At 41.4% G+C, this 18,794-nt stretch overlaps 1 protein-coding gene across 5 annotated transcripts in view; it reads right to left on the bottom strand.

The window, feature by feature from the left end:
- Positions 1 to 18,594, bottom strand: part of LOC133638460 (uncharacterized) — a 131,003-nt gene extending 112,409 nt beyond the window's left edge. For all 5 annotated transcript variants that reach the window (XR_009823633.1, XM_062031097.1, XM_062031100.1 and 2 more), the window contains exons 1-5: positions 18,180 to 18,594; positions 16,268 to 16,345; positions 15,996 to 16,080; positions 15,645 to 15,680; positions 424 to 563 (exon numbers count right to left, since the gene is read on the bottom strand). Coding sequence is in view for 4 of the 5 variants with exons in the window: in XM_062031097.1 (XP_061887081.1) it covers positions 424 to 563; positions 15,645 to 15,680; positions 15,996 to 16,080; positions 16,268 to 16,345; positions 18,180 to 18,369 (529 nt within the window). In the remaining variant the exon portion in view is untranslated. The remainder of the gene's footprint in view (positions 1 to 423; positions 564 to 15,644; positions 15,681 to 15,995; positions 16,081 to 16,267; positions 16,346 to 18,179) is intronic.
- Positions 18,595 to 18,794: the final 200 nt, after the last annotated feature.

The raw sequence follows: 18,794 nt of genomic DNA, 5'->3' as shown, positions 1-18,794 counted from the left end.
TTACCACCCACACCGCACCGTTAGCATCACAGCTAACGTTACCATGTCGCTACCTGTCTGCTCCGCTGGAGCGTGTGACGTTGTACATGTGACGTATGTAAGAAGGTGCGCTTGTTTTAAGTCTCTGTGAGAAGGAGAGACAAGAAAGAGTGGGAAACGCATCCAGTGTAATGCCCGCAGCTAAAAGCAACTGCGTGGAACGTATACTCGAATATCACGATATAGTCATTTTCTATATCGCACAGAGACAAACCCGCGATATATCGAGTATATCGATATATTGCCCAGCCCTACTTCACAGCATACTGTATAAACCAATCAATCCATCAGGGGAATTTAGTTGAATCCCCATTCAGATTATTTTTTTGCAACGAAACAACTCCCACCTCTACATGAATAAACAGATATCAGTAATGCTCTTACCGTGCCAGTGCTGAGTGCAGAGCTGTGTGATTTTCTGAAAAAGTTCTGGATGCTCGCTCGGACGGACGTTCAAGAAAAGTCCTAAAACCAACTCTGTTGCCAGACGCTTGAACACAGTGTACACAAACTGTGGCTGCCCGCTGCATACAAACAGATGCATTTGATTAGTCGGTCATAAAATTGTGTGTTTAGAAGGTCCTCATGAGTAAACACGTTAGCTGCATATATATTCCCTTCTTTAAGTCTGTTTGTTCATGCAAAATGAAAAACGAATAATATAGATTACAATCGAATGATTTGTACTTGCTTATAGTTAATTAATTAATTCAAATCAATCCACAGAAACCCTGTGATTAAATATGATTAAAATGTTTAATCAGTCACAGCCCGAGCATTAAGTTAACGGCGTACAGAAGCTATAATAAAACTAGGGGTTTCCCGATACAACTTCTTCACCTCCAATATGATATCGAAACTCAAGCCTTAAGTATTGGCCGATAATATTATTTATTTTGTAGTCAGGTTTCAACAAGTCAAATTTAAGATTTTTAGGACCTTAATGAATACAATTTAAGACCCATTTTCCATACTGACAATGAAGTACAAATACATCAAGGAAACATAGAAACATAGTTTTGGTTGATTTCCGGCACAGTACGGGAAAGAAATGCAAAACATAATGTGGGGGCTAATTTCATGCATTTTTGGCCTGATTTACTAAGATCCAAATACCTTGCGCTAAACAGTGTGTGCAATCTATAAAAAAGCATGTACTATTAGTGGGAGTGTTGCATGTGATCTACTACGACTGCGTGTGAAATTGAAAAGTGGCGCAGACGGCTTTTTATAAATGAGGATTTTGCGTCTACTATACAGGGCCTCACCACGGAGACACTCTCATTTACTGGACAGCCATGTGCAGTAAATAGCAGGAGACATGTACTACTTTTTATGGCCATTTTAGAAACACTCGTGCATTGACACCACTTTTTATTTTATTTTCTGCATGGGAGAGAGGCTGCAGTACTGTGCTCAAGACGCAAAAAATGCATACTTTAAGAAATTTGTATATTTCAGTCAGGGGTCACCAACCCGTCGATCGCGATCCACCAGTCAATCTTTGGGATTGCGAAAATGTTAGGAAAAAAAAAAGTATTAATATGACATTAGTGACCCTTCCACCCAGAGAGTGACCAACAGACCTGTCACAGGCACATATTTTGACACCGGAACACGCCCGCACGCCTTGTCTTTCTTCAGCCTTACATCCAGCCGCTCTCGACACTCCCTGAGTGCAGCGGCACATTTCACCCGCTCGTTTCGCAAACGTGCACAAAAATCATTGAGCTGCAACAAAGCTGCAACGCATCGGGCATTTTCTAGCATCCAACATCAAACAACTCTTGCCTCAGCCACGACCATCATCGCTCGCCTGCGACAGGAAGCTAACGAGCCAAATACTAGAGTCCGTGAACAATGCTCCAAAGTACGGCTTTTGTGTTGATTTATGTTTACAAAAGTCAACATTGACATGTGCAAAGGCAGTAATATGTGATTAAATAAGGCGGCAGTTAAAGAAGGACTTCCCCGTTTCTCCCCTCTTTATCACACAGGAAAAACCCGCCAGGTGAACAGCTGTCATGATCCGTGGTCGGATCATGTTTTGTGTTATCTGTTTGTTTTGGACTCCTTTTAGTTCCTGGTTATGCACTTCCTGAGTTTAGTCACCATGGTTACTTATGATTTTCACCTGCCTTTTCGCTCACCTGTTGCTCATTAGAGACTCTATTTAGTTCTGCCTTTTCCGGTCACTCGGTGTGGCTTCATTGTTTGTATCACACCTGTACCAAGTAAGTTTTGTAGTTCCATGTCATAGCATCTGTTTAAGTGATTAGCCTCTCGTGTTTTAGGCACGCCTGCCTTTCTTTTTGTTGTGTTGTCTGTACTGTTGGTAGTTTGGATTATTTATGTTTAATAAACCAAAGCCTACCTTCACGCTGTCGTCCGGAGCCGTCCATTATTGCACTGAGAAAACGAACCGCAGCAAGCTGCACCCTCCACGTGACAGAAATCAAGCCACCATCCTGTTCTCTCGCACCTGGCCATGAGGAGATGGAGACGCGCTGGCGAAAGCGGAAGCCAGCCAGAAAGGCTTCATTTCGCCATCAGGATGCGTCATTCCCCCAAACTCCTCCTCCGGACAGCAAGACTCCACAGGCAACCCAATCTTCCTCGCCACCATTGTTTGGTAATCCCATCACAAATGTTGCCAAGCAGTTCACCGATTGGGCTGTCAGTCAGCTGGAGACTCGCATGGATGACGTCACACAGCCCACAGGTGATGACGTCAGAGACGAAGATTTTTTTTTTAAATTCTGGTAACTCTTTCTGTCAGCCGCCTCCAAAAGACTTAATTCTTAAAATAAAATATTATCAGGACATTTTTTCGCAATTTAGGTCTAGTCAATCCCAGTCACCTGATTTTTGGACTCCGCCTCTAAGGACTCTAGCCCGGCCCACGTTTAAGACTTTTTCCCTCCGTCCCCACACAATCTCAGGTGGGGGGAGAGAAAGACATTTTGGACAATTTAAAGGGGAGGATTTTACCCCCCTCCTGATCTCCCGCCACCCGCCCTTAAAGACTGTTCCAGACCGCAAGGAGCGCGTCTGGTATCCACCCCTTTGGGGGGGGGGGGGGGGGGGGGGGGGAGCTGTGCTGGTGGGGTGGCTCAGCTGCGCCCAGCCAGGCAACAACCTCCATCCCGGCCGCCGCCACCAGTCTTTCGGCCTGCCAAGCCGCAACTTCCGGCCCGTCCTCCACCACCAGTCCGTCGGCATGCCAAGCCGCAACCCCCAGTTAGACCACCTCCGCCATGCTCATGGCTAACCTCAGCCCAGGTGGGCTTGTAGACGCCACCATCATCTCCGGTGGGCTTGCAGACGCCACCGTCATCTCCGGTGGGCTTGCAGACGCCACCATCATCTCCGGTGGGCTTGCAGACGCCACCATCATCTCCGGTGGGCCTGCAAACGCCACCATCTCCAGTTCCTGTTCCTGCTCCTCGGCTAGCTCCTGTTCCTGCTCCTCGGCTAGCTCCAGTTCCTGCTCCTCGGCTAGCCCAAGCTCCAGTTCCTGCTCCTTGGCTGGCTCAAGCTCCAGTACCTGCACCACGCCAAGCTTCACCGCCTGTACCTGCACCACGCCAAGCTTCGCCGCCTGTACCTGCACCACGCCAAGCTTCGCCGCCTGTACCTGCACCACACCAAGCTTCGCCGCCGGTACCTGCACCACGCCAAGCTTCGCCGCCTGCCGAACCCACGCCTGACTCGTCCGCTGCTGCGTCCACGCCTGCCTTGTCCGCTGCTTCCAAGCCTGCCATGACGGCGCCGACGCGACCACCTTCCCATCGACCATGGATGTGGCCGCTCCTTGGTCGTCCGCCTCGCCAAGTGCGCCCACCTCCCTGTCGGCCACGAATGTGGGGACACTTGGCCTGGCGACCCACCGCCAAGTGCTCCCTCCGCCCTCCCGTGACTTTTGACCCTGCTTGTGTTTTGTTTTTAGGACATCTAGAATCTGTCCTTAAGGGGGGGCTCTGTCATGATCCGTGGTCGGATCATGTTTTGTGTTATCTGTTTGTTTTGGACTACTTTTAGTTCCTGGTTATGCACTTCCTGAGTTTAGTCACCATGGTTACTTATGATTTTCACCTGCCTTTTCGCGCACCTGTTGCTCATCAGAGACTCTATTTAGGTCTGCCTTTTCCGGTCACTCTGTGTGGCTTCATTGTTTGTATCACACCTGTACCAATTAAGTTTTGTAGTTCCATGTCATAGCATCTGTTTAAGTGATTAGCCTCTCGTGTTTTAGGCACGCCTGCCTTTCTTTTTGTTGTGTTGTCTGTACTTTTGGTAGTTTGGATTATTTATGTTTAATAAACCAAAGCCTACCTTCACGCTGTCGTCCGGAGCCGTCCATTTTTGCACTGAGAGAACGAACCGCAGCAAGCTGCACCCTCCACGTGACAACAGCTGATTTTATTACTTCTGGCACTGACGTAAGCTGACTCGCGTCAAATATCTAACCGTAGGACATACTTGCCAACCCTCCCGATTTTTCCGGGAGACTCACGAATTTCAGTGCCCCTCCCGAAAATCTCCCGGAGAAACCATTCTCCTGAATTTCTCCCGATTTTCACCCGGACAACAATATTAAGGGCGTGCCGTGATGGCATTGCCTTTAGCGTCGTATACAACCTGTCAAAGCGTCCGCTTTTTCACCATACAAACAGCGTTACGGCCCACTCACATGTTGTATGCGGCTTCTGCATATACACGAAAGTGACTGAAAGACATACTTGATCAACAGACATACAGGTCACACTGAGGCTGGCCGTAAAAACAACTTTAACACTGTTACAAATATGCGCCACACTGTGAACCCACACCTAACAAGAATGACAAACACATTTCGGGAGAACATCCGCACCGTAACACAACATAAACACAACAGAACAAATACCCAGAATCCCTTGCATCCCTAACTCCTCCGGGCAACAATATACACCCCGCTACCACCAAACCCCGCACCCCACACCTCAACGTGCTCCTCCGCTCTGTACGTCACCGCCACACGCAGCATGCGGATAAAAAAAAGTTACCTGTATTTTTTAAAGGCAGAATAGTATCGTTCTGAATTCATGAAAATTGCGGTACTTTATTAGTAAAACCCAAACATATATATATATATATATATATAATATATATATACAGCTGAGATAGGCTACAGCGACCCCCCGCAACCCCAAAAGGGACAAGCGGTAGAAAATGGATGGATGGATATATATATATATATATATATATATATATATATATATATATATATATATATATATATATATATATATATATATATATATATATATATATATATATATATATATATATATATATATATATATATATATATATATATATATACATATATATATATATATATATATACAGTGTTTCCCCCAGAAAATGTGTTAGTTAAGGTGGTGTCTCTCCGGCGGACAGACCAGGGAAGGAGGTGGGTGGGTGTAAGGATCGGTGTAACTCGGCCTGTCGCCATCACGTCTCCACCTCGTCACTGCCACCACAGCCTGGGGGGCAATAGACTACAGACAGTGGTGAAGTAGGCCGGCTTCGTCGCGTGAAGAAGCTTACAATTTTTGGTTGTGTTTTCCACTCCATTTGCTGAATGGCGATATACGATATACTGTATATCTCGATATTTTTTCCGTAAAGTAAAAACAAAACAGTCCTAGTTACCTGAGATACTAAGTATGTCATCATTATGACTCAGTTTCAATGACAAAATAATGACTTACTAAGTCAAGTTAATGACTTACTGTAAGTAAGCGTTTGCAATAAGCGTTTGAAAAAAAGAGTTAAAAGTGGGGCCACATGCTGACATATGTTCAACTCATCATGCTTAATTTATGAAAGCATTTGGGAAGCCTGTAGTTGTTTTTTTATTATGTAAATGATGTATTTTTTATCAACATGTGACAGCATGTTGACCCTGCCATTCAAAACTAGGCTGCTACATTACTAATGATTAATGTAACTATAGCTGAAAACATAGTACAATAGCAATAGGAGAGTCTATTCATCCCTGAACACCATGGAGTTCATGTAGGCTTTATGATGCAGTTACATTATTATATCAACTATCAGAGAGAGCTTCAGGAAACTCTTCATTTAACATAATGTCCTTTTTTGCTGCTTCAACCGGCTCAATCAACACAGAAAAAGGTTAAGTGAAATAACTTAGTTGTTAAAGGCCTACTGAAACCCACTACTACCGACCACGCAGTCTGATAGTTTATATATCAATGATGAAATCTTAACATTATAACACATGCCAATACGGCCGGGTTAACTTATAAAGTGACATTTTAAATTTGCCGCTAAACTTCCGGTTCGAAACGCCTCTGAGGATGACGTATGCGTGTGACGTAGCCCGGCGAACACGGGTATGCCTTCCACATTGAAGCCGATACGAAAAAGCTCTGTTTTCATTTCATAATTCCACAGTATTCTGGACATCTGTGTTCGTGAATCTGTTTCAATCATGTTCATTGCATTATGGAGAAGGAAGCCGAGCAAGCAAAGAAGAAAGTTGTCGGTGCGAAATGGACGTATTTTTCGAACGTAGTCAGCCACAACAGTACACAGCCGGCGCTTCTTTGTTTACATTCCCGAAAGATGCAGTCAAGATGGAAGAACTCGGATAACAGAGACTCTAACCAGGAGGACTTTTGATTTGGATACACAGACGCCTGTAGAGAACTGGGACAACACAGACTCTTACCAGGATTACTTTGATTTGGATGACAAAGACGCAGACGTGCTACTGTGAGTATGCAGCTTTGGCTTTTTTTTGCGTATGTACGTAACTTTTTTAAAATATATAAGCTTTATGAACCTTGGGTTAGGTGAACGGTCTTTTGGGCTGAGTGATTGTGTGTGTTGATCATGTGTTTGAATTGTATTGGCGTGTTCTATGGAGCTAGGAGCTAGCAGAGGAGCTAGGAGCTAGCATAACACGTACCGTACCGTACGTGCGCGTCACGTATGTAACTTTTTAAAAATATATAAGCTTTATGAACCTTGGGTTAGGTGAACGGTCTTTTGGGCTGAGTGATTGTGTGTGTTGATCGGGTGTTTGAATTGTATTGGCGTGTTCTATGGAGCTAGGAGCTAGCAGAGCAGCTAGGAGCTAGCATAACAAACACGCAGGTGTTATTATGCAGGATTAATTTGTGGCATATTAAATATAAGCCTGGTTGTGTTGTGGCTAATAGAGTATATATATGTCTTGTGTTTATTTACTGTTGTAGTCATTCCCAGCTGAATATCAGGTACCGTGAGTATGCAGCCTTGGCTGCTAAACATTCGATAACTTGACCGTATGTGCGCGTCACGTACGTAACTTTTTAAAAATATATAAGCTTTATGAACCTTGGGTTAGGTAAACGGTCTTTTGGGCTGAGTAATTGTGTGTGTTGATCAGGTGTTTGAATTGTATTGGCGTGTTCTATGGAGCTAGGAGCTAGCAGAGGAGCTAGGAGCTAGCATAACAAACACGCAGGTGTTTTTATGCAGGATTAATTTGTGGCATGTTAAATATAAGCCTGGTTGTGTTGTGGCTAATAGAGTATATATATGTCTTGTGTTTATTTACTGTTGTAGTCATTCACAGCTGAATATCAGGTCACCCCCGGCTCTCACAGCATCTTCCCTATCTGAATAGCTTCAACTCCCCACTAGTCCTTCACTTGCACTTTACTCATCCACAAATCTTTCATCCTCGCTCAAATTAATGGGGAAATTGTCGCTTTCTCGGTCCGAATCTCTCTCACTTCATGCGGCCATCATTGTAAACAATAGGGAACTTTGCGTATATGTTCAACTGACTACGTCACGCTACTTCCGGTAGGTGCAAGCCTTTTTTTTATCAGATACCAAAAGTTGCAATCTTTATCGTCGTTGTTCTATACTAAATCCTTTCAGCAAAAATATGGCAATATCGCGAAATGATCAAGTATGACACATAGAATAGATCTGCTATCCCCGTTTAAATAAAAAAAATTCATTTCAGTAGGCCTTTAACTGTAAGTCAATAATGCTTGTCTTTCTCTCAGACAGACATGGCTTTGCTGTCTGTAACACACACACACCGCACAGTGAGCTAACGTTACACTAGAAGATCATTAGCCTTCACCTTAAGCACTGCAAGCGAGCTTAGCTGCCGCTTATGTTTCTAGAACGTCAACGGGCTCATTGTGATGTTACTAGTAGTTGACTGGATGTTTATTATAATTTGGGGAGAGTCCGCTGCCTTACCTGCTAAAACACCTATCTGCTCACTCCACCGCAGGAGCACTGACACCATGCGCTCTGAATACGCAATGCTGATTGGCTGTTACATGCGATCTGAATACGCACTGCTGATTGGCTGTTACAAGCATAGAAATCTTATAAGTAGACGCAGCATTGACCGCTACTGCCTACTGTCGCTGACGAGACGCGGGGCCACCATCTTGGAGTGGTGATCCGCGCCACTCAGTGCAATTACGCAATGAACTGTCAGCGCATTTAATTAATTTTACCTCACTGAATACCACTAATTTTCACACATTTTTTTGTCATACGTGTAGCTATGATAAAGGACAAATGTTTTGGCGTGTTTTATTATTCATAGTTTGCTTAACAGTAATAGAATTTTCTTATATGCTATAAGTGACCAGACGTCCAAGATCAAAACTGGGAATATAATCCCAGAGAAGGGGGGAAAAAACGGTCAGCTTTTTTTAAATTGATATACATACATGTGTATATCCTACATAAACAATGTATGAATACATTAGATATCTATATATCTTAGGGACCTATAGACTGTATCTCTGTTGCTGCAGCAGCAGAGAGTTTATTCTGTCTTGACACTTTGTATTGATATTTTGTATTACATTCTTCCCTTAAATTAGACTAACCACACGTCTTCTTTTCACCGGATATGTCCTCTTTTGCGAAGCTGTCGGGGCGGAGTTTCTTAAATGCCTCAAATGTCCGGCATTTTGAGTATTGTTTACACAACGTGCAGTACGCTACTTAATATGTCCGTGTGGAAACTCGTTCGGTACACCTCCACACCGAACCGAAACCCCCGTACCGAAACGGTTCGATACAAATACACGTACCGTTACACCCTTAGTTTACAGTGATTGTTTTATATGTATTTTTTATGTATGTCGCTTTGAATAAAAACATCTGCCAAATACTTAAACATAAACATATATAAACACTTGAAAGTCTTTATATCAGCACACAATCTGGACTGTGGTCCTAACCTTTACCCCTGTTGGCTTTTACAGTCTTTATCTTCATCATTTATTTCAAAATTATGTAATTCAAGTATGACATTTTTTAATTTAATTAATTTCATTGACAAGCAATTCTATTATGGTCATACTTGTTTGCTAGCGGCTACGATTTCAGTACTATTGAAGATATTTGCTCCTTCTCAACTCTGTGGTAATATTCTTTTCACAAAATACAACCAATAGTACGTTAATGTTAAATCTTACTTGTGAAAAGTAATCCCCCGATTCCTATTTTCAACAGTCCGCTCATTTGAGCAGGAAAACGCTGATCACCAGCACGGCATCTTTGTTTTCTACCTGTCAACTGTCAGTTTAGGCTGCTCGCCGGCTCCTCATCACCACTTCAAGATGGCGGTCGAATTTTTTACGTCACAGCAGCCAATGCTGCGTCTACTTATAAGATGTCTATGGTTACATGCGCTCTGAATACGCACTGCTGATTGGCTGTTACATGCGCTCTGAATACGCACTGCTGATTGGCTGATTATTCAGAGCGTACTCTGAATACGCTCTGTTACCGCTCTGCGTGTAACCAATCAGATGGTTCTGTGGGTGGGACAATGCTGGGTGCTGCAGAGATGTACTGACAGAGGCAGAGGCAGAACTGAGCAGAGCAGCTTGTTAAGACTTTAGTTTAGGCGGTGGCTCTTTGTTGTTAAGGCGGCCGCCTTAACAACAAAGCGCTGCGGGAAGCCCTGATATATACAAACCCTGTTTCCATATGACTTGGGAAATTGTGTTAGATGTACATATAAACGGAATACAATGCTTTGCAAATAATTTTCAACCCATATTCAGTTGAATATGCTACAAAGACAACATATTTGATGTTCAAACTGATAAACTTTTTTTGTTGTTGCAAATAATCATTAACTTTAGAATTTGATGCCAGCAACATGTGACAAAGAAGTTGGGAAAGGTGGCAATACATACTGATAAAGTTGAGGAATGCTCATCAAACACTTATTTGGAACATCCCACAGGTGAACAGGCAAATTGGGAACAGGTGGGTGCCATGTTTGGGTATAAAAGTAGATTCCATGAAATGCTCAGTCATTCACAAACAAGGATGGGGCGAGGGTCACCATTTTGTCAACAAATGTGTGAGCAATTTGTTGAACAGTTTAAGAAAAACCTTTCTCAACCAGCTATTGCAAGGAATTTAAGGATTTCACCATCTACGGTCCGTAATATCATCAAAGGGTTCCGAGAATCTGGAGAAATCACTGCACGTAAGCAGCTAAGCCCGTGACCTTGGATCCCTCAGGCGGTACTGCATCAACAAGCGACATCAGTGTGTAAAGGATATCACTACATGGGCTCAGGAACACTTCAGAAACCCACTGTCAGTAACTACAGTTGGTCGCTACATCTGTTTTTGGTTTTTGTTTTTTTGTTTTGTTTTTATGTCCTGTCCAGCTTCTCAGGCAAATCATATAGTTGATGTAGATGCCCATATCGGCTGTTCAGATTTACTTTACAAAAGAGAAGTGTAGGATACTTCTCTTGTTGCCTTATTTGTATTTGACTTTATTAAATGTATTTATATTATCATTTGGTGCAGCCGGGCCGGAGCAGGACGGGATAGAAAGAGAAAAAAAGGAAGACAGAGGGGGGAATTGTGGGGACAAGAGGGGGATTAGACAGAGAGACAAAAACAACAACAGCAAACACAACAACAACAACAACAATAGAGCAACATTAGCAAATACGACATGTACAAATATGATGGTAAAAGTAATAGCAAATAAGCAGTTAGCGAAAATAAAAAATAATACAGAAATGACAATGAGCATTATTACACTAAAAATGGAGCAATACAAATACCAATAGAAATAGCGCTATTGATAATGAACAATACCAATACTTTACCTTTATTATCAACAATACAGTTGTTCAAATGCAACAATACATATACGTAATGATAACTTGAGATACATAAGAATGCAGAAAAATAGGGGGGAAGAAAGAGAAGCAACCTACATTAACCTTGTAGATTGTTATAGTAACAATAGGCTAAGCTTTGTCAGAGTGCCATGTGTTATACCCAGTTTACCCTAGGGCAACAACATTAATATATGTTTGATGAAACGTGATTATGTGCATGAGTGTATGTGTGCATATGTACTTTTTTATGTACATTATGTGTATATCTGTGTTTGTACAGTGAATGTATATGTAGAGGGGGGGTGGGGGGGGGGGTTACCCACATATGCGGTCCTCTCCAAGGTTTCTCATAGTCATTCATATTGACATCCCACTGGGGTGAGTTTTCCTTGCCCGTATGTGGGCTCTGTACCGAGGATGTCGTTGTGGCTTGTACAGCCCTTTGAGACACTTGTGATTTAGGGCTATATAAATAAACATTGATTGATTGATTGATATGTGTATATGTGTGTTTGTACCATGAATGTATATGTATAGTATGTGTATGTGTGTGTTTGTACAGTGAATGTATATGTACAGTATGTGTATACAGTATGTGTGTTTGTACAGTGAATGTATATGTACATATACATTACAGATGTCGCTACATCTGTAAGTGCAAGTTAAAACTCTCCTATGCAAGGCGAAAACCGTTTATCAACAACACCCAGAAACGCCGTCGGCTTCCCTGGGCCTGAGCTCATCTAAGATGGACTGATACAAAGTGGAAAAATGTTCTGTGGTCTGACGAGTCCACATTTCAAATTGTTTTTGGAAACTGTGGACGTCGTGTCCTCCGGACCAAAGAGGAAAAGAACCATCCGGATTGTTAAAGGCGCAAAGTTGAAAAGCCAGCATCTGTGATGGTATGGGGGTGTATTAGTGCCCAAGGCATGGGTAACTTACACATCTGTGAAGGCGCCATTAATGCTGAAAAGTACATACAGGTTTTGGAACAACATATGTTGCCATCCAAGCAACGTTACCATGGACGCCCCTGCTTATTTCAGCAAGAAAATGCCAAGCCACGTGTTACATCAACGTGGCTTCATAGTAAAAGAGTGCGGGTACTAGACTGGCCTGCCTGTAGTCCAGACCTGTCTCCCATTGAAAATGTGTGGCGCATTATGAAGCCTAAAATACCACAACGGAGACCCCCGGACTGTTGAACAACTTAAGCTGTACATCAAGCAAGAATGGGAAAGAATTCCACCTGAGAAGCTTAAAAAATGTGTCTCCTCAGTTCCCAAACGTTTACTGAGTGTTGTTAAAAGGAAAGGCCATGTAACACAGTGGTGAACATGCCCTTTCCCAACTACTTTGGCACATGTTGCAGCCATGAAATTCTAAGTTAATTATTATTTGCAAAAAAAAAATAAAGTTTCTGAGTTTGAACATCAAATATATTGTCTTTGTAGTGCATTCAATTGAATAAGGGTTGAAAAGGATTTGCAAATCATTGTATTCCGTTTATATTTACATCTAACACAATTTCCCAACTCATATGGAAACGGGGTTTGTGTATAAATAAAACAGTTGACGCAGGGGTAGATCTTGCTTTAGGGATCTTGGGCTTGAAAAGGTTGGTGACAATTGATATAGGATATATGTTACTAATACATGTTCTACGTGAAAAAAAACATGTCATTAAAAAAATATTAAATGACGCCAAAATGCATTTAGTGAATTTGTTTTAATCAGCCCCTTAAAGGCCTACTGAAATGAATTTTTTTTATTTAAACGGGGATTGCAGATCTATTCTATGTGTCATACTTGATCATTTCGCGATATTGCCATATTTTTGCTGAAAGGATTTAGTATAGAACAACGACGATAAAGATTGCAACTTTTGGTATCTGATAAAAAAAAGGCTTGCACCTACCGGAAGTAGCGTGACGTAGTCAGTTGAACATATACGCAAAGTTCCCTATTGTTTACAATGATGGCCGCATGAAGTGAGAGAGATTCGGACCGAGAAAGCGACAATTTCCCCATTAATTTGAGCGAGGATGAAAGATTTGTGGATGAGTAAAGTGCAAGTGAAGGACTAGTGGGGAGTTGAAGCTATTCAGATAGGGAAGATGCTGTGAGAGCCGGGGGTGACCTGATATTCAGCTGGGAATGACTACAACAGTAAATAAACACAAGACATATATATACTCTATTAGCCACAACACAACCAGGCTTATATTTAATATGCCACAAATTAATCCTGCATAAAAACACCTGCGTGTTTGTTATGCTAGCTCCTAGCTCCTCTGCTAGCTCCTAGCTCCATAGAACACGCCAATACAATTCAAACACCTGATCAACACACACAATCACTCAGCCCAAAAGACCGTTTACCTAACCCAAGGTTCATAAAGCTTATATATTTTTAAAAAGTTACGTACGTGACGCGCACATACGGTCAAGTTATCGAATGTTTAGCAGCCAAGGCTGCATACTCACGGTACCTGATATTCAGCTGGGAATGACTACAACAGTAAATAAACACAAGACATATATATACTCTATTAGCCACAACACAACAAGGCTTATATTTAATATGCCACAAATTAATCCTGCATAATAACACCTGCGTGTTTGTTATGCTAGCTCCTAGCTCCTCTGCTAGCTCCTAGCTCCATAGAACACGCCAATACAATTCAAACACCCGATCAACACACACAATCACTCAGCCCAAAAGACCGTTCACCTAACCCAAGGTTCATAAAGCTTATATATTTTTAAAAAGTTACGTACGTGACGCGCACTTACGGTACGGTACGTGTTATGCTAGCTCCTAGCTCCTCTGCTAGCTCCTAGCTCCATAGAACACGCCAATACAATTCAAACACATGATCAACACACACAATCACTCAGCCCAAAAGACCGTTCACCTAACCCAAGGTTCATAAAGCTTATATATTTTAAAAAAGTTACGTACATACGCAAAAAAAAGCCAAAGCTGCATACTCACAGTAGCACGTCTGCGTCTTTGTCATCCAAATCAAAGTAATCCTGGTAAGAGTCTGTGTTGTCCCAGTTCTCTACAGGCGTCTGTGTATCCAAATCAAAAGTCCTCCTGGTTAGAGTCTCTGTTATCCGAGTTCTTCCATCTTGACTGCATCTTTCGGGAATGTAAACAAAGAAGCGCCGGCTGTGTACTGTTGTGGCTGACTACGTTCGAAAAATACGTCCATTTCGCACCGACAACTTTCTTCTTTGCTTGCTTGGCTTCCTTCTCCATAATGCAATGAACATGATTGAAACAGATTCACGAACACAGATGTCCAGAATACTGTGGAATTATGAAATGAAAACAGAGCTTTTTCGTACCGGCTTCAATGTGGAAGGCATACCCGTGTTCGTCGGGCTACGTCACGCGCATACGTCATCCTCAGAGGCGTTTCGAACCGGAAGTTTAGCGGCAAATTTAAAATGTCACTTTATAAGTTAACCCGGCCGTATTGGCATGTGTTATAATGTTAAGATTTCATCATTGATATATAAACTATCAGACTGCGTGGTCGGTAGTAGTGGGTTTCAGTAGGCCTTTAAGTCATCCAGCAGCTATGACATTATAAAAGGATATTGCCGAATAGACATTGTGCCTAAAATGTTGTGTGTGCTATCAAGTTTGCGCATGTTTTAGTGCACGCAAACCTTTAGTAGACCTTTTGTGCATTAAAGCTGCTAAAACCAAACCAATGTAGGTGTATATAATATAATACATACTTATAATACATACTGTATTTTAAGATATATAAGCTTTGTATTATAGGTTATAAAGCCAAATACTGAAATAAAACATCTCACTATTAACCAATTGTATGTACACAAGACACTGGTGGCCAATAAAAAAGAAGCTGCAGTCCAAAAATGGCCACTGGGCTGCATTTTGGACACCTCTGCCTTACAGCGTTTCTTTTAAGGAAACACTGGAATGGACTGCTTATATCAGAGGCTATTACCAGACAATTTTGATCCATAAATTCTGATGCACATTTTTTGGTCTGATTGATAACCAATATCAATATCGGATCGAGACATCCCTTAATAAAACCACTTATTGGTCAAGTTATTGGAACAAAGCCTCAGTTTCTAAAGGAGCATAAAGGTTGACCATGTAGCAATTGAAAAGAACTAGACAAGATGAGTCCACATGTAATACTTAATATCAGGGTATGTCTAATACACCTAATATAAGGCCGCAAGGACAGCAGAATAATAAGGCAGATAAACCTCATTGTGTGTGCTACAATCAAAGATAAACACAGTACATATGTTAGTGATCATTTTGGGGGTGTAATGTGTGCTAAATTACAAATATTTGTATCATCTTCTGTATAATGAGCAAAGGTTTTTGTTTTCAGTGATTACCTGAGGGCGAGATCCTTCAGACAGCACTTGCATACACTGTAAAGAAAAGAAAGTGAAAATGCGTGTCTGAAAAACTGTCAGCATGCATGATGCAGCACTTTTTTACATTGAAGTTCCCATTTTCACTGTAAGTCAAATGCTGTGTAAATCACACTTTTTTACAGTACTTGCTTTTACTGTCCTCATGTGTTAACAAGCAGTCGCTTTTTCCCCAATGAACGTTTGACATACATGGATCACAAAAGTGCAGTTTCATCACAAATATCCAGACAAGCTGAACTTGGACACATTACAAATCCACATTAGCAGCACAGAACTGCTGCTTTTTTCTTGTTAAACTATTTTACCTACCTGTTGATGTAATCACGTGACGATTCTAAAGAATTTCCTGTAAACAGTGTGGTGAGAGACAGACGGAGAAGACATGCCTCCTCACCTGAAAGATGTGCATGGGTTTATGTTTACAGTATATCAAATGACTTCATCACATTACTTTTGTTCAGCTACGGTCACAAAAAAATACATTATGAAGTACACACAGTTCCTAAGGGACTGGTAAGCATCTCAGGAGTCCTGTTACGTGATGTTGGTGTGTGTGTTTGCTTGCTTGCGTGTATGTTTACCGTTAGTGGTAACAAGGGTGTCACCGTACATATTGGTCATCAAATCAGTCGGATCTTTCAGAAACACATTGGACTTCTCTGAAACAAATCAAAAGGAAGCATCATGTGTGTGCGGCGGAGAGTTCCCACTTTGCTAGATTTGACCCTGACCAAAGTTCAAAGATTTTAAATGACCTGAGTCATCATGACCTTTTAATGGCCTGAGCTGTAGCTCGGTTACAGAAACATACACTCACCGGACATAATATTAGGTACACATGCACAAGACGATCTAATCCTAACAATGCACAATGGTGTCACTTTTTTATAATGTTCTACATTAAGAAGCTCACTTCTTATCAATGTTAAAATTGTGTTTTATTGTTTTTATGTTTTGCAGGTGTTAAATGATTGTTATACTTATGTGAAAGTTACTAGTAAAAAGTAGATGCATAAGACACATCTGCAACCTTAAATACATGTTTTTTATTGGCCATTTAAAGTTTTAGTTAACATAATAATATTAGGGTCTGTTATGATCAGGGTTTTTATGCTGCCGATTCTGATACTGATCATCCATGAGTGAAATCAGTGAAAAAAGTCAATCTCAGACGGCTCCTATGAAGTAAATGATATTTAAGATACTAAAAAAATGCAGGTTATTTACCGTAATGGAGGTGATTATTATTAACTTAAGGGAGTAATTCCACACAGTGTATGGAGACACACAATTAGCTGCTAGCCGCTTGTCAGCCAGGGGACTAAATATAAAATACTGTACAGTGTCAGCCAGAGGGGATCTGCGTTTGTGATCGACCTTAAAATGCATCAATCGGCAATAGCAATCACATACTTTTTTACGAAGATCGGCAGGCAATCGATCGGCACATCCCTAATTATTATTTACGTGGTTAACTTCTTATTACACTTGTATGAACGTTACAGTTAAAAAGTGAACAAATCTGCAACTTTTATAACCCTGTGTTCATTTGTCAATAAAGTTAAGAGAGTATTTTGTTGTTTTAACATATTAGTGGTTGACCTCTAATTAGACTTCTATGAAAGTTACTGTTAAAAAGTGAATAATCTGTAACTTTTATTACTTTGTGTTCATTTGTCAATTAAAGTTAAGAGAGTATTTTATTGTTTAAATTTTAGTAGTTAATTTGTTGTTACACTTACATGAAAACTGAGGGCCAACTTTTATTGCGCCATTTTTATATGGGATCAGTCGTGAAAAGAGTGTTTATCATGGGTTTTGTGGTTTAAACATATTCATATTAGAGTGGTTAACTTTGTAAGGCGGTGAAATGTTATTGAAGAAATTGCCTGTATTGGGGCAAGTTTTTTTCAACAAAATTTCTAATGGGAAGAAATGTTTTAAAAGTGAGTAAATTAGTAGTCAAGGCTGGAATATTGTAGGTTCTATTGTATGATTTAGCACCTTTAGTAAATGATAATGTCATCATAATTTTCTCTATGTGCAACTTATATAATTGTATCATGCCATATAAATGCAATATTTAATATTGTTTCAGTTGTGATACATTTCAAATACAGTACAATAGAGTGTTTAGTTTATGGATTTGGAGGTGAAGTCTGAGTAGAACATCCCCTGCGCCCCTGCAGCACCATCACGAGGCTGTCCCATGACGAATCACACTGCACTCGGCGCCATGAAAAAATATTATTAATAGTATATTAATGATCACCTAAGAATATAAAGACACGACACGTCATAGTGATGAACGCCACAAGGTCACTTTACACACATCAGTCATCCCCAGTTGAGGGTATCGCGAAGCTGTAATAAGTAATATACGTTATATAGTATGATAATATCGTGTTCCATTTGAGTTGTATTACAGTTGTACATGTACAGGGCAGGTGCACACACTCACACACATGCGTAGACGCACAGGCGTCCACATACCGCACAGCAGCTCTCTCATGCCTTGAGCCGAGCACACGAAGGTGGTAGGTCTGTTCATTAGGCGGCTCTGAAAAACTCTGCTGCCGTATTTCTCCATCTTATCCTGGCAGAAGCTAACCGGGTTCCGGTAAAAGTCCAGCGTCTTGTCCCCCAGCAGCGACACACCTGTGCTGCCTAGTAGTTTTGACATAATGCAGCGGCGGAAGGAAACTGTAAACGCTCTCGGCCAGGTGATTCCGCCTGTCAGGATGGGACACAGTTCTAATAGGCCGAACTAGCAAGTCGAAACTTCGTCAAATTAAGTCCAGTTTAACCGTGTTCGCAGTTTAAAAGTCGTTGCTTGAAGACACGTTGTCCTACGTGTCAAATTACGGCCACTATTTTCTCCGAGGTATCTGTAAGTACTCAGCTGTACCAGTGGTTGTTGACTGGTGCGTTCAAATGCCCTCGGATTTTTAAAGTGACTTTGAACGCTCTTTACTACTTCCGCAATTTTCCTCCCTCAGGCATCGGAACACAACAGTGAGCTTTTAATGTGACAAAAACAAATCTATGTTAATATAATTCACTCGGTCATTAACTAGAAAACACACATTTGGACAACACGTTTTAGTT

The sequence above is a fragment of the Entelurus aequoreus genome, linkage group LG21 (genome assembly GCF_033978785.1).
Source record: "Entelurus aequoreus isolate RoL-2023_Sb linkage group LG21, RoL_Eaeq_v1.1, whole genome shotgun sequence".
Taxonomy (NCBI): domain Eukaryota; kingdom Metazoa; phylum Chordata; class Actinopteri; order Syngnathiformes; family Syngnathidae; genus Entelurus; species Entelurus aequoreus.
The sequence above is the reverse complement of the archived record's forward strand: the minus strand, read 5'-3'. Positions and strand labels throughout refer to the sequence as shown.